General features: G+C 35.6%; 2 protein-coding genes across 6 annotated transcripts in view; both read right to left on the reverse strand.

Annotated features, from left to right (window-relative positions):
• The window catches only part of LOC139138158 (fibroblast growth factor receptor 2-like), an 88,489-nt gene that overhangs the window by 70,907 nt on the left and 4,306 nt on the right, over nt 1-13,276 (reverse strand). The window contains exon 1 of one of the 5 annotated variants that reach the window (XM_070706396.1): nt 9,785-9,803. The exons of the other annotated variants lie outside the window; for them this stretch is intronic. The gene's annotated coding sequence lies outside the window, so the exon portion shown is untranslated. Of the gene's footprint in view, nt 1-9,784; nt 9,804-13,276 lie in introns of those variants that run through there. 5 annotated transcript variants of the gene reach the window in all.
• LOC139139460 (uncharacterized) lies at nt 2,070-3,113 on the reverse strand. The gene has a single exon (XM_070708373.1). The coding sequence runs from the start codon at nt 3,111-3,113 to the stop codon at nt 2,070-2,072; it is 1,044 nt and encodes a 347-aa protein (XP_070564474.1).

The raw sequence follows: 13,276 nt of genomic DNA on the forward strand, positions 1-13,276 counted from the left end.
TCTACACTTAATCAGTACCCCCTGATCTATTCACCCTATCTGTCCTTTTAGAGTTCATGTTTATGCAAATGACCCTCACACGACCACATCACACACACCAATTAAACATGAGCTACGCTATTAAAATTCATACATTCATCAGATCACCATTGCACCTGTCTATAATCACACCTTTGTCCATTACGCCAACATTTGGTCCGTCTTTCCTTTTTTCCCCCCCTCACAATTTATTCACCGGAAGAAGCTGTTTATGACTGTAATTGTCCACTGCAAATGCCCTACCTGACATGAATAGCAAGTACCTATACTCACATCTCCCACACGCCTTCCCTTAGTAACACTAATTTGGATCATCAATTGTTAAATAACTTCCTCCACCATTTACTTCATCTAAATCACCCTCCATGATTTAATTTCATGATAATCATGCAATAAACAATTTATCTTCATAGTGTAATTATCACCGTGGCAACAATTACAACCGTCTACTCATCAACATTGCTTCTGCTTAAATTACTGTGGCTTCATTTCTATGATCTTTTGACATTCCACTGATAAAGTTAGGGCTGACATTCTTTCCTATGTGCAGATCAAATTCATGGGTTTTTCCATTTCTGGGAAAGTCCACAATAATCCACAAGATGACACTATCCAGTGCACACAATACAGACATACATGATATAAACCTCTTCGTATATAATTTATAATCCTCTTGGGGTTGCTTTTCTTTATACTAGGCTTCACTTCAGGTGGATTGGGGTGAGAATTTCCCCTTCCAAATTAAAACAAAGCCTAACAGAAGCTATACTTGGCAACTCATTATGGATTCACATTTACAATGTACATGAACCCACACACAGCAAATCAATGGAGGAAGATAATTACATATTGAGTTACCTCTCCCTGCTGACAACAGCTGTTCACCGCTTTTTTTTCTGTATCCCTTCAGTTTTCAGCCATGTCAGTCCATCCACAGTGACAGAGGCACTGTGGTTCAAGCCTGGCTATTTCTTAATTAATGAAGTCACCTTTACGAGTTGAATAACCACAGTTCCTTGAATTCATGAGGTACAGCATAGTAATCAACTTCGTCGATACAGCTACACCAAAATGACAATTCACCACGGTTTATACACACAAGCTGGTTGAAAAGTAACTCATCACTTGTCTAATCAGCTGTACAATCAATCCAAATGCTCTTTAATTTTATTTTTTAGATTTAATGATTCAAAAATGTATCATTATAGTAATGTGTATTTCAACCTTTGTCACAGCCCCTATTTGGCAGGGCTTGATGACAGGAATACATAAAATTTGGTACATTTAGCACATTTTAATGAAACAAGAGTGTCCTGAATGAAGCTGTGAGAATGACGATTAGCAAGTGGAAATTCACAAGCATGTTAAGAATGCAAAGTCTCAACATGTACAGAATAAGAATTCATTTGAACACAACTTCAGTAGACACACTATGCAACAAACAGTCACAGGCGATGAATTCAAAATCACTTTATGCAAATATTTGTTATCTCAAGAATGCAAATTGACTTTCACAAACTCCGTCAAGTTTTGTGATTGTGTGCAAAGCCAGCCCTTTGTACATGTATGGTCATGCAGAGCTCAAGTTACTCATGATTAGGGAATTTTGTCATTACATGAGGAAAAAAAAGTTTTGTGCACACGTCAGCATGACAACATTTACAGATGTACATATGTGCAACTGTGGAGCCTAATGTCGGAAGCCCTACTTCAAGTCACATTGGTCAGTGTAGTAGGGTTTCCTGCAATTATACATACTCTTGAAAAGAAAAATAAACAACAGAAAGTGACCAAACAGATATGCTACTGGACTGAGTCTTGGAGTTATTTTCAAATCATTGCCATTCCTTTTCCTTGATTTCTTCCGCTTATTTTTCGAGGAAAATTGCCTGTAGTAGTGCTAGAAAAGTCCATGGTTAATGTATAACATACTGCAACTCTCAACAAAGTTTGTAATGAAACAACCGTTACTCTTTCTATTACAAATTGCGAGGATATTTTTTGATGAAATCTGTAAGAATGCTTCAAGATTAGTGTAATACATCCAGAAACAGATGGTACTTGTATTCATGGGATGATGGTGATTTTGTTGCCATGTGAGATGATGCTGGTTTTGTTGCCATGTGAGATGATGCTAGTTCTGTTGCCATGTGAGATGATGCTAGTTCTGTTGCCATGTGAGATGATGCTGGTTTTGTTGCCATGTGAGATGATGCTGGTTTTGTTGCAGTGTGAAATGATGCTGGTTTTGTTGCTGTGTGAGATGATGCTGGTTTTGTTGCTATGTGAGATGATGCTGGTTTTGTTGCCATGTGAGATGATGCTGGTTTTGTTGCCGTGTGAGATGATGCTGGTTTTGTTGCCATGTGAGATGATGCTGGTTTTGTTGCCATGTGAGATGATGCTGGTTTTGTTGCCGTGTAAGATGATGCTGGTTTTGTTGCCATGTGAGATGATGCTGGTTTTGTTGCCATGTGAGATGATGCTGGTTTTGTTGCCGTGTGAGATGATGCTGGTTTTGTTGCCGTGTGAGATGATGCTGGTTTTGTTGCCATGTGAGATGATGCTGATTTGTTGCCATGTGAGATGATGCTGGTTTTGTTGCTGTGTAAGATGATGCTGGTTTTGTTGCCATGTGAGATGATGCTGGTTTTGTTGCCGTGTGAGATGATGCTGGTTTTGTTGCCGTGTGAGATGATGCTGGTTTTGTTGCCATGTGAAATGATGCTGATTTTGTTGCCATGTGAGATGATGCTGGTTTTGTTGCCATGTAAGATGATGCTGGTTTTGTTGCCATGTGAGATGATGCTGGTTTTGTTGCCATGTGAGATGATGCTGGTTTTGTTGCCGTGTGAGATGATGCTGGTTTTGTTGCCGTGTGAGATGATGCTGGTTTTGTTGCCATGTGAAATGATGCTGATTTTGTTGCTGTGTGAGATGATGCTGGTTTTGTTGCCATGTAAGTAATGCTGATTTTGTTGCCATGTCAGATGATGCTGGTTTTGTTGTTCTGTGAAATGATGCTGGTTTTGTTGCCGTGTGAGATGATGCTGATTGTTGCAGTATGAGCACATAGAGGATATATGAAATATGAAGCAGACACTCTGTAGACTAACTTTAGTTCCCAAATGATCCATTTCAATGAAAAATTGACAACAGGTCATCACTACTTATCAATTCTGCTCACTCAGCATCACAAATTTGAAGATGACAATCTACGTATGCATAGATTATGTATTCTAACTAGGTTTTTTCAAAATCTCACACATTTCGTAGTTTTCACATGTAAGACACGAAAGTGAAAATGAAATTTTCTTAGTGGGCCCTCCCATAGCTTTATGAAGCTACTGAACCCTCTAGGATCATGTTGCTTTGTAAAATTATTCATTGTGGGCTCACTAACGTAGTCTTACCGACTGAAGCTTGATTTCAGGGAACACTATGCATTCACTCAAAAATATATTGCTCTTCACTTAGCAAGTCTATCATTAACTTTCATTTCCCTTTGATTGGCACAGGTGTGAGGTGACTAAAATTTATAATAAATTTCCGGTACTCTTTGAGTCCGATGGTTATGAATTTAATTACTGAGTTGTGATTGGTTTTCATGATCAGATTGTACATGATATTATCTAATCTCCCAAAATAGGAAATATGGCATAAAATATTTTGCAATTGAATGGATTCATGATCACATGGTCAAAATATTTTTGATAAAGCTCTGAAAATAAATATTTTATTTTCACTGATTGACAATGGCTGAAACAAAATGGTGTAAGAAAAATCCTAAAAAATGATAGAGGTGAACACAAACAGCAAATCTGTTTCCCAAATTTATTTTCAATTTCATTCTGTAAAAGCTTCCTCACAGTGGCAATGTTCACTAAATCCAAACACTTATATATATTCAGGATTATTCTTGGAAAAAACACTGTTCAGTGCTGACTACATGGTTATATACACTGATAAAGTAAAGGCCGCCCACCAAGTACAACGTTCTCAGTACAGATTACCACAACTATTATAATGAAACTGTATCCTATGGAGTAAACACACTTCTGTCACCACTTATGCCATGCCGATACTTGGCACCATTCAAATTGCATACCGTGGATTTATACAGTTATTTTATTTTGCAGGTGTGAAAACATAGCTGCCAGTGCTAAACATAAAGAGCCAATATTGTCGGCAACTTTACCCTGCGGAAATTGACACAAACACATTTTGGCATGAACTCTGCTTCTCTCTTCTATAATAGAATCTTTCAAAGCAAAAAAATTTCTTTCTCTGCTTGCTCAGTCAACAACCACGAATAAAGATTTAATCATTCTGGCTTGTTTCATTTTTCCCAAATAAACAGTAGATAGTGCAAATTGTGGTTCAAAGGAACTTCAAAAGATATGATATGCATGGTTTATTCACAGCTGATTCTAGGCTATTTTTGGTAACGTATCATGTATCAACTATAAACTTTACAGGTTTCATCCCTGGGGAAAACTAAAACCCGGTGAATTTACCAAGCAATGAGATCAGATGAAGCAAAATAACTGCAAAGCTAGCAACAGAGCAATGACTGGTGAGGTAAAACATCTCCCATAATACATGCCAACACTAACAGCCTTCAAGCTTTAAGATACTTGACATTTTGCTGCTGCTTTTCCATTTCTGATGTGTTGAGAATTCCACAAAACAGTTCAGTTTCATCATTACCTGATAGTAAATGTTAGACTAATAAACTTTTAAGGATGGAAGAACAGTAAATTTGCCAACAGTTTTATCTTTCAAGATATGAAATAGACAGGAAGGGTAATATTTCAAAAAAAGGTAATATTTTGAATTTGTTCTTAATTCATACATTGCCAGTGGATAAAACACTTTAGAAATAAATTAAACTGAAAAATGGATTTGAAAATATTCACCATTTACACAAACAGAAATGAAGAAAACTTAATTACTCATTAGGAGTACAAGTTACATCAAACTATGTAGCTGTACCCTGGCGTTGCCATGATGGGGTTCCAGCCCTGGTGTTGTCATGGTGTTAAGTTCTGTGATGGCCTTTCACATCTATGATTCTGTTCAGTGTGGAACTATGGGTAATGGAAGGTGACTGACTTTTGTATGGGTCATTTACATGTTTAAGTAAGCTGTCAACTTGCATATCTCTGATGATCTCTTGTCTACTAACTTTTACAACATACATCCGTTGAAAAATCACTTTGAGAAGAAATATGGCAAATGGCAAAAATATATTTTAGTCAAGGACTATTATTTGACATCTTTGCTAGTATTTAGAGCATATTTTTTATGTCAAAAATGGAAAGATTTGCGAAATATAAATTGATCTATCTGTAATTGACAGGAAGTTTGAATGGTTGATGCAATAAAGCATTTGAATCACTAAAGTTATTAATGGCTGTGAAGATAATGTAATCATTTATAGTTTATGTATTTTTAAAGCACTTCAAACAATGCTAGCTTTCAGCACTGGACACTGCAAGAACTGTGTGGGTAAGTGGAATGCCCATCGGAATTAATATTTTGTTGTTACAATGCGGAAGGCCACTGCGTATATGAGTCAATGAGGTTAGAAAACATTCCCATCATATTTTATGGTCATTAATACCATTCCAAACATGGTGTTCATGTCTACAGCATACTTGGTCTGAGTAAAACGTTTAAACAACCATCTTAATGCGAAAACAATTCAATATTAAGCTTAGCTAAATATATATTAAATATAATTTCTTTACAATTAAAATTTTATTACCTATTTTAACCTTTCACCACCATGGTTTGTTCCCAAATCCATTGTTTTCTATGGTAAAGTTGGACCTGTATACAGGGAATTGGGGTGAAAGGGTTAAACAACCATCTTAATGCGAAAACAATTCAATATTAAGCTGAACTAAATATATCTTCCATCTTGTAATGGTACCACAATATTAAATATAATTTCTTTACAATTAAAATTAATACCTATTTTATTTTGCTTTCAAAATGTTGCATCCATTTATCCTTTATTCTACTTTTCCCCAATATTGAAGTTTCGAAAGACTATGAGGAAGAAAGACTTCCTCTGTATTTTCACCACATAAGTTATACACAGCATACAAAAAAAAACGTTACATTTACACAGGGCAATGTCATTGATTTGAACATCTGAACTGCTTGTCAGTAAAGTATTAAACAGTTAAGTTTTCCCCATGGACTCTACTATCTATGTTGTTTCACTGTCAGAAACTAGGACAATCACAAATTTAAATTCAACTTCAAAATTTATTGAAATCCTGTAGGTAAAATGACTTTTCACACACTTTTTGTACTATAAAAAAGTCCAAGGGTAATGGTCCAAATACATGGGGTTTTATCATGTTTATTGTATGAACATTTATTAGTACATGAACCATGTTAAATACAGATATGTACATACCACAGTATTAACTCATAAACCAGCTACCTTTGGTAAAATACTGTTGACTTTCTAGAGATAACTTGACCTCTTTAAAAAATAAACACAGTGACCCGGTTCAATTGTTATTGTTGTATCAGTCAATGCATGGAAGAGAGTCTAAAATATAAATTTGAGAACAAGCAGGTAGGTAGTGTTACAACCATATAGGGTGTAGTGTATTAATCTAGTACCGGTATCTACAGTTCCAATTTGAACATCAGTGTTTTGGGGTTTACAGAACTATAAATAAACTGTATACCAGACTTAGCTTGAAAGGCTTGCTGGCGTCATATTATTTGCCATCTGTTCATATGGCAAAATTATTTTACTGGCTGGTAGTACAGTTTATTTATTTCATTGGCGGTAGTACAGTTTATTTATTTCATTGGCAAGTTCTGAAAATTTTGACAGCTGTAAAAACTGATGGTTGTCCCAGCAAAAACTCCAACAGCTAGTTTTGTCTATGTGATACATACGATATATTTAAAGAACCAACTCTTGTTGTTTTTACATTAGCTTTAAGACGACAATGTAATAGATCACTGTAATATTAGATATGGAAATCTGGAAACAATCTTCATAAATATTATATGTATGAAGCCAAATGATTCTATACAGATGGATTTAAGGGTGAGAGGACTTCTTGAATTATCAAAGTGTCGGAAATATTTATGATTTTATTTGATATTTATGTTGAAACAGACAATAAGGATTATTGACTTGGAAAACTTTCTGTGTCTTGTCAAAACAGTCTACATCACGTGACCATTTCAACAGCTAGAATGACTTGTTTGTCAAAGCAGGCACTTTCCCTTTTTCCTGGAATCAGTCATCTGTCTGGGTACATCAGAAAACAGTGCTGCAATTTCCTGTCTTGGATTTGGACTCTGTCTTAATTTAGATGCAGAAGTTACATACCATAAATTTCAAGAGATTTATGTGTCGCATAACCAAATCAACCAAATTTCTGACCAGACTAACAATTCTTAGACAGATGGTCCCTGAATTCATCACTGAGATTTTCTCGCTATGGGAACAAAAATTTCATCATGGAAGTTGATAATTGACTGCTGTTATAATCTTCACCCTAAAACTGAATATTTTGCAAAACTTAGTAACTTTTTTCAGAAACATGGAGCACCTTTTTCATTACAGTGAAATTAGGAATTAACTCTGTGTCAAATAATGCTTCAGTTGTGTGGAAGCTGAGACTCTGTGACATAAATTTGATCAAATTATGGTTCTTTTCGGAACAAGAAGATCAACATTGTTCATCTCATGCTACCACTGATGACATGTGAAAACCAAAATGTAAACAGCTGTCATGTGATCCACACTTGTTTTAGACAACATATGGAGGAAAGCTTTAATACCAGGATAACATATTCCTTGGCTCCTAAATGTAAAAATATTGTCAGTTTTATGTCAGTTGGAATCAATTTTCTTTGTATAAATACATCCGTAAAACACCCAGACATGATATGAAAGTTAGTTTTTACAGACCATGATCTGCTAAAAACATGTCACCGTTAAAATAATTGCATGCATGATGTATGACCAGTACATTCTCTTTAACTTAAGGCCAAAGGTCACTCTCACCCAATCGCAGGACACCCTTCCCGCATCATTTCAAAAATTAGGATTCGATTATGAAGTCAGAATAAAAATGTATTTTGATCAAACAGTTAAGTGGAAGACATTCGAAGAAGAAAGCAGTTCATCCATTATCAAAGCAAAGGCCCTCGATGTAGTTCATCCATTATCAAAGCAAAGGCCCTCGATGTAGTTCATCCATTATCAAAGCAAAGGCCCTCGATGTAGTCATTTTAGACACAGTTGTACATCATCTGCTCAACACAATTACTACTTTAAAAATGATAAAATTGTGAGATATTGTCTGCTTGTATGTTGAAAGTGTTCAAAAGCAATTTGTTGGCTTAATTTCAAACTATCCAATTATCCAAAATCAAAAATTCAGGACTGCAACAGGATTATTATTGATCAAGAGTGACTTTTTTAAGAAAACAGACAATATATTCCAAACTGCACACCGGACAATTTGTTGAGATAGTCAGCATACAAAATTTTCTCTGAAAGACTACATTACTTTTCTGAAATATATTTGCCACTGTAGCTATGGAAACTAACGGATCAAAAGTTTATAGAAGAGAATAATTTGAAAATTACACATAATTCTATCTCATGATTTCCCGTCTCATGATTTAAACTGCTTTTTCTTTTATTCAAACACAAATAACCTTGTCGTTGTGAACAGAGCACCCTATGTCAAGTAGCTTTGCAAAACCAGCTGACACACTTCCTAAGCTATGTCATCGATCCTGACACAGACAGGTTTTATATTGAGTTTCTGTGTTAAATTTATGCATTCAATACAAGGAAAGCCATGAAAGTTTCTTTGCATAACAGTTAAATGGAAACAGCACTGATACTGTTTCTAAGAGTCTGCATTTCCAAGATCTATCAGGCATGACTAAAGTGTGTTGGGCATTTCTTTAGATTGACAATTCACAAGCTGTGCGTGACGCCATCAATGCCGTCTTTTTTTCTCAGGGACTGCACAAGAAGAAAAGGCGAAATCCCCCACTGCAAGTCCTCAATGAATTAATTCATGAATCATGCAAACGGTACATCCAAGACTTTATATGTCTCCGAAAATAGTGAGTCACTGACTTAGGTCACATACGCACACAAATATAGCTAGGTCTGATTTTGCAGAGTGGATCATGCAATGTGAAATGCATGGCAACGCCAAGCACTGCACAGAGTATCTATGTACAGTACATTTTTTATGAGCCTCAGCGGACCGGTTGGATCAAGTAGCACCGTCCACAGAAGGGATATTTCAACAGTGTGTCTACCTACTTAGACGTGTACCTCACACTTTTTTCAGAACAAAGCAGCTGAACACTTGTCGACTCATCAAACAATATACTCCTACAAACACCACCCCTGGGCTATATGTCAACCTAAAGGGAAAACCCACTTTAGTTCAGATCAGCTTGCAAACTGTAGCAGGATTGATGCATGCATGGACTCTTGGCTGATGTTGATGAAGGCAGTATGCAGATGTGCATTTGCAGAGGGATGCAGCATTTCAACTGACTCTGAGATCAACTTGCAAAACCTGTGGCAGGAAAATCTTGCATTCTCCTGAGAGTAACTTCAACTACTGACAATCCTGAAGTGCCTTTACTCTTTAACTCTGACATGAAATAGATGAAAAGTTTTATTTTATGAGCAGATGCAGACATATGCATACACAGTACTTACATTACTTGTGGTAAACTGTATGATTCCACTCCATGCATGTATTCAAGCTTCACAAAAACAGCAAATCTAAAACTTTGGGCACACATACACCGTGCAGCTATTAAACATTGAGGTCCCAGGACATATAATACCTTGTTACAAAGCTGCATGACTGTGACGTCAATCTGGGCAAAATGTGGTTTTTATCTAATTCAAATGTTATCGGGTCATCATGCTGCGATAAATTTTGTCATTACACCAATTAAAAGAGGAGGGCATGTGACCACTTGATCAACGCAGGTTTAGTAGCCGCATCATGATTCACTACTGATACAAGGGTCAGGTCAATGTATCCACCCAGCAAATGCAGTAGATTCCCTTTACTCAATTTGAATAGTTTTATTTCAACATTATTATCAACAAGCTATCCGTACATACACATGATACATTTCATTTTAATCTATTCCAGAGACAGATTCTTACTGACAAAACAAATGCTCAGAAACAAACACAAAACAGATTTCACATGCATATTGTGTACACTGTTATCATTTCCAAATGCTAAGTCCACATATTATTTGACAGTGTTTTGAGACAAACTAACACATTATTAAACCACTGTTGCTATTCTAACAGATATGACAACTGACAATGTTTAGGTTGTTCCATATTTCAAAAACTGCAAGTATTCCACCGTTTGTTTGGACAAACACAAACAAGTATTATCACCTTACGAATCAATGCCCTACTTTTTTGTATTTACTATGAGCAGTAAACTCAATTGACTTTTGAACTGCCTTCTCAAATCTCAAGAACAAACAATAAAAAGATTCTCATAAAAACTACCAGACCAGTTTTATTAGTCGCCTTGGTCAATTCAGACTTAAGTTGTTGACAGTCATGAGAAAATCAGGACGCACAACACAGTTGATGATCCATTGTTGGTTAACAGAGTATCTGTGGTTTATGATGGTCATAGCTATCTTCTTTTGTCAATTCAGTGCCACAACAAACATAAAAGACACAACATCTCTGGCGTCATCAAATTATCTCTGCCAAGATGAATATTTAACACTTTCCTTCACCACTCAGTGACTGTTCCACATTGTTACTCTTTCCTGTATACTTGTCACAAAAACTTTGCATATATATTGTTTCAGTCAAACCATCACATGATTGCTGATGAAACACTTTTGCTCATTTCAAAGCTGTTTTGTTTCTCAGCTTCTTTGATCAAAAGCATCTCTTAAGGTAGAACGCGCCTCGGGGACAGATAGTCAAACTCTCAAATTTGTACAATTCTTTTCTGATCTACCAGTACCATTTGTGGGGGTTTATTTTTAAGGTCTTGGAAAAAGAAAAAACTTTCATCAGCTTAGTTTTTCAAAAATCCAAATTTAATTTTCCCCCATAGAGTTAAAACAGGAATGGTGGCCATTTTGAATTTCAAATATCGCAAAATGTAAATGGTAATTTGTTTCTCTATTTCCACACTTTGCACGGTGACCCCCAATTTTATTGTTGAATTGGTAAGGGAATGGTTGAAAGTTTCATTCAGGAAAGTTTGAACAAAAGTTAAGGTCTTTCACTTTAGAGGCGCATAATACCTTAACAATTCATTGCATTAAATTTTCCCTTCAGAAAATCTATCAAATTTCAACTGCATAACAGAAAATTGTTCTCATTATGGTAGTATGTTGGTAAATGTGGTATCAATTTATTATGGAAAAATACAACATCACATCAAGTGAATCAATCAATTTCACTGACATACTGTTTTACATTTTTATGTGAATACTATCAGAATTGTAGCAAAACAACAATAAATATGATTTCATTCCATCCACATTATCAAGTGAGTTTTGAGTTATCTGATAAGATTGAAGGATTTATCACAGTTGAAGCACAACATTTGAAGAGTTATCTGTAGCTATATATCATTGAGACAGAACAGGTTTCAACATGTAGACACCCACTCCTAGTCTCTGTTACCCACTTAACTTAGAAATTATTTTCAGGAGGCAATGCACACTAAAACCCTGACATGGTTAACTTCAAGTTCAAGAGTGCCGACAAGAAACCAGAGAAGAATAAAAGTTAGACAAGCAATTTAACAATTTGAAATTACCGTGACTGAAAACCTGGAAGAAATATTTCTCATAATGGCTGTACGCGTGAAGGCAATGGCCGTGTGGACACTGCTTTATTGAATAGCTTGGCTGACATTGGTGACAGGAACTGCTAAATAGACCCTCAAACAAACAACATATCAAAAGCCTATTAGTTAAGGTTACATTTCCGCACCATGTATGATCCGTCAGAATACATTGGGCAATGTATGGTTTCATGGAATGACATAAATTATGTGAGTTTATGGTTTCCAGAAATGAAATGATTAAACTGTGATTACTTTAAGGTTGTTGGTCATCGACAAAATCAGGTGACTTAATCTTACAGCTTAATGAACTGACAATAATAACATTTATGTTTTGCTTCTTCACATTCTAAGTTACAAGAAATTATAGATTGTTTTGATCTGTAGTATTTGCCAAAAGGAACTACAATATTGATTGACAGATTGATTGATTACAATATGAATGTGATTGATTTTGTTCTATTTTGATCGTTCAATCAATCTTAAGTAGAGTTTTGTTTGTTTACATTTTTTGACACTTTTTGACCGTAGTTGTTCAATCGATTGACAATAAATTCTTAATGGAGCAAAAAAAACCAATGCCTCGTAAATAGAAATGAACATCAGGTGAATTTAACATGGGATAAGTTTTTGAAAAGTTTTGATGAAAGAGAACTTGATTTTGATGTGCAAAACAAAACAGAATAAAACTCCTCAAAAGTTACATCTAGTACTGGCCATTTAATTCAGAGTTGAAAACACTACAATACCTTGATGGCAGCCCTACCTAGCTACAACAACAGAGAAGTGTGTGTGTATCATGTTTCCACTCAGCAATGACCAATAAAAGCAGAACAGCTATATAGTCAGTTCAGAAACTGTTTCAACTCATTTGCATTTTGGTGACATCATATGCTCAGCGACTGTTTAATTTGCTTTATATCATTTTGAATTAGTCTCTAAGTAACTTCCAGAAACATGCAAGATAGTAACAAATTCTCATTACAGCTGTTGCTAGGTTCTTGATCCTGATGTTACTTTTGCCTGACAGCTAACAAGTTGTTTTCAAATTCAGTTTGCTTTTCTCTTGCGTATCATGTGTCCATAACACAATGGACAATTATACTAGTAGCAGTACTGATGACGTAAACCCTGAATAAACTAAAGATGAGATGTTTTTGGTCTGTATGCAAATTGCAGAACGAATAAAAACAGTTCTGATGACAGGAGTGAGATGCCTAACATCAGTAGTTGCCTGTGAGGTTGAAGAAAACATGAACAGTGAATAATTTGCAAAGTAGCTGATTTAAAATGGAAAATCAGGTTTAAATTGTGTCATAAATTTACCTAACATTCAAATCAGATATGTCAAATATCTA

This window comes from Ptychodera flava, chromosome 8 (assembly GCF_041260155.1).
Source record: "Ptychodera flava strain L36383 chromosome 8, AS_Pfla_20210202, whole genome shotgun sequence".
NCBI lineage: Eukaryota > Metazoa > Hemichordata > Enteropneusta > Ptychoderidae > Ptychodera > Ptychodera flava.

What these genes read in the sequence shown, in the direction of transcription:
- LOC139139460 (XM_070708373.1), bottom strand. Translation starts at nt 3,113, where the DNA reads ATGTGCTCATACTGCAACAATCAGCATCATCTCACACGGCAACAAAAC.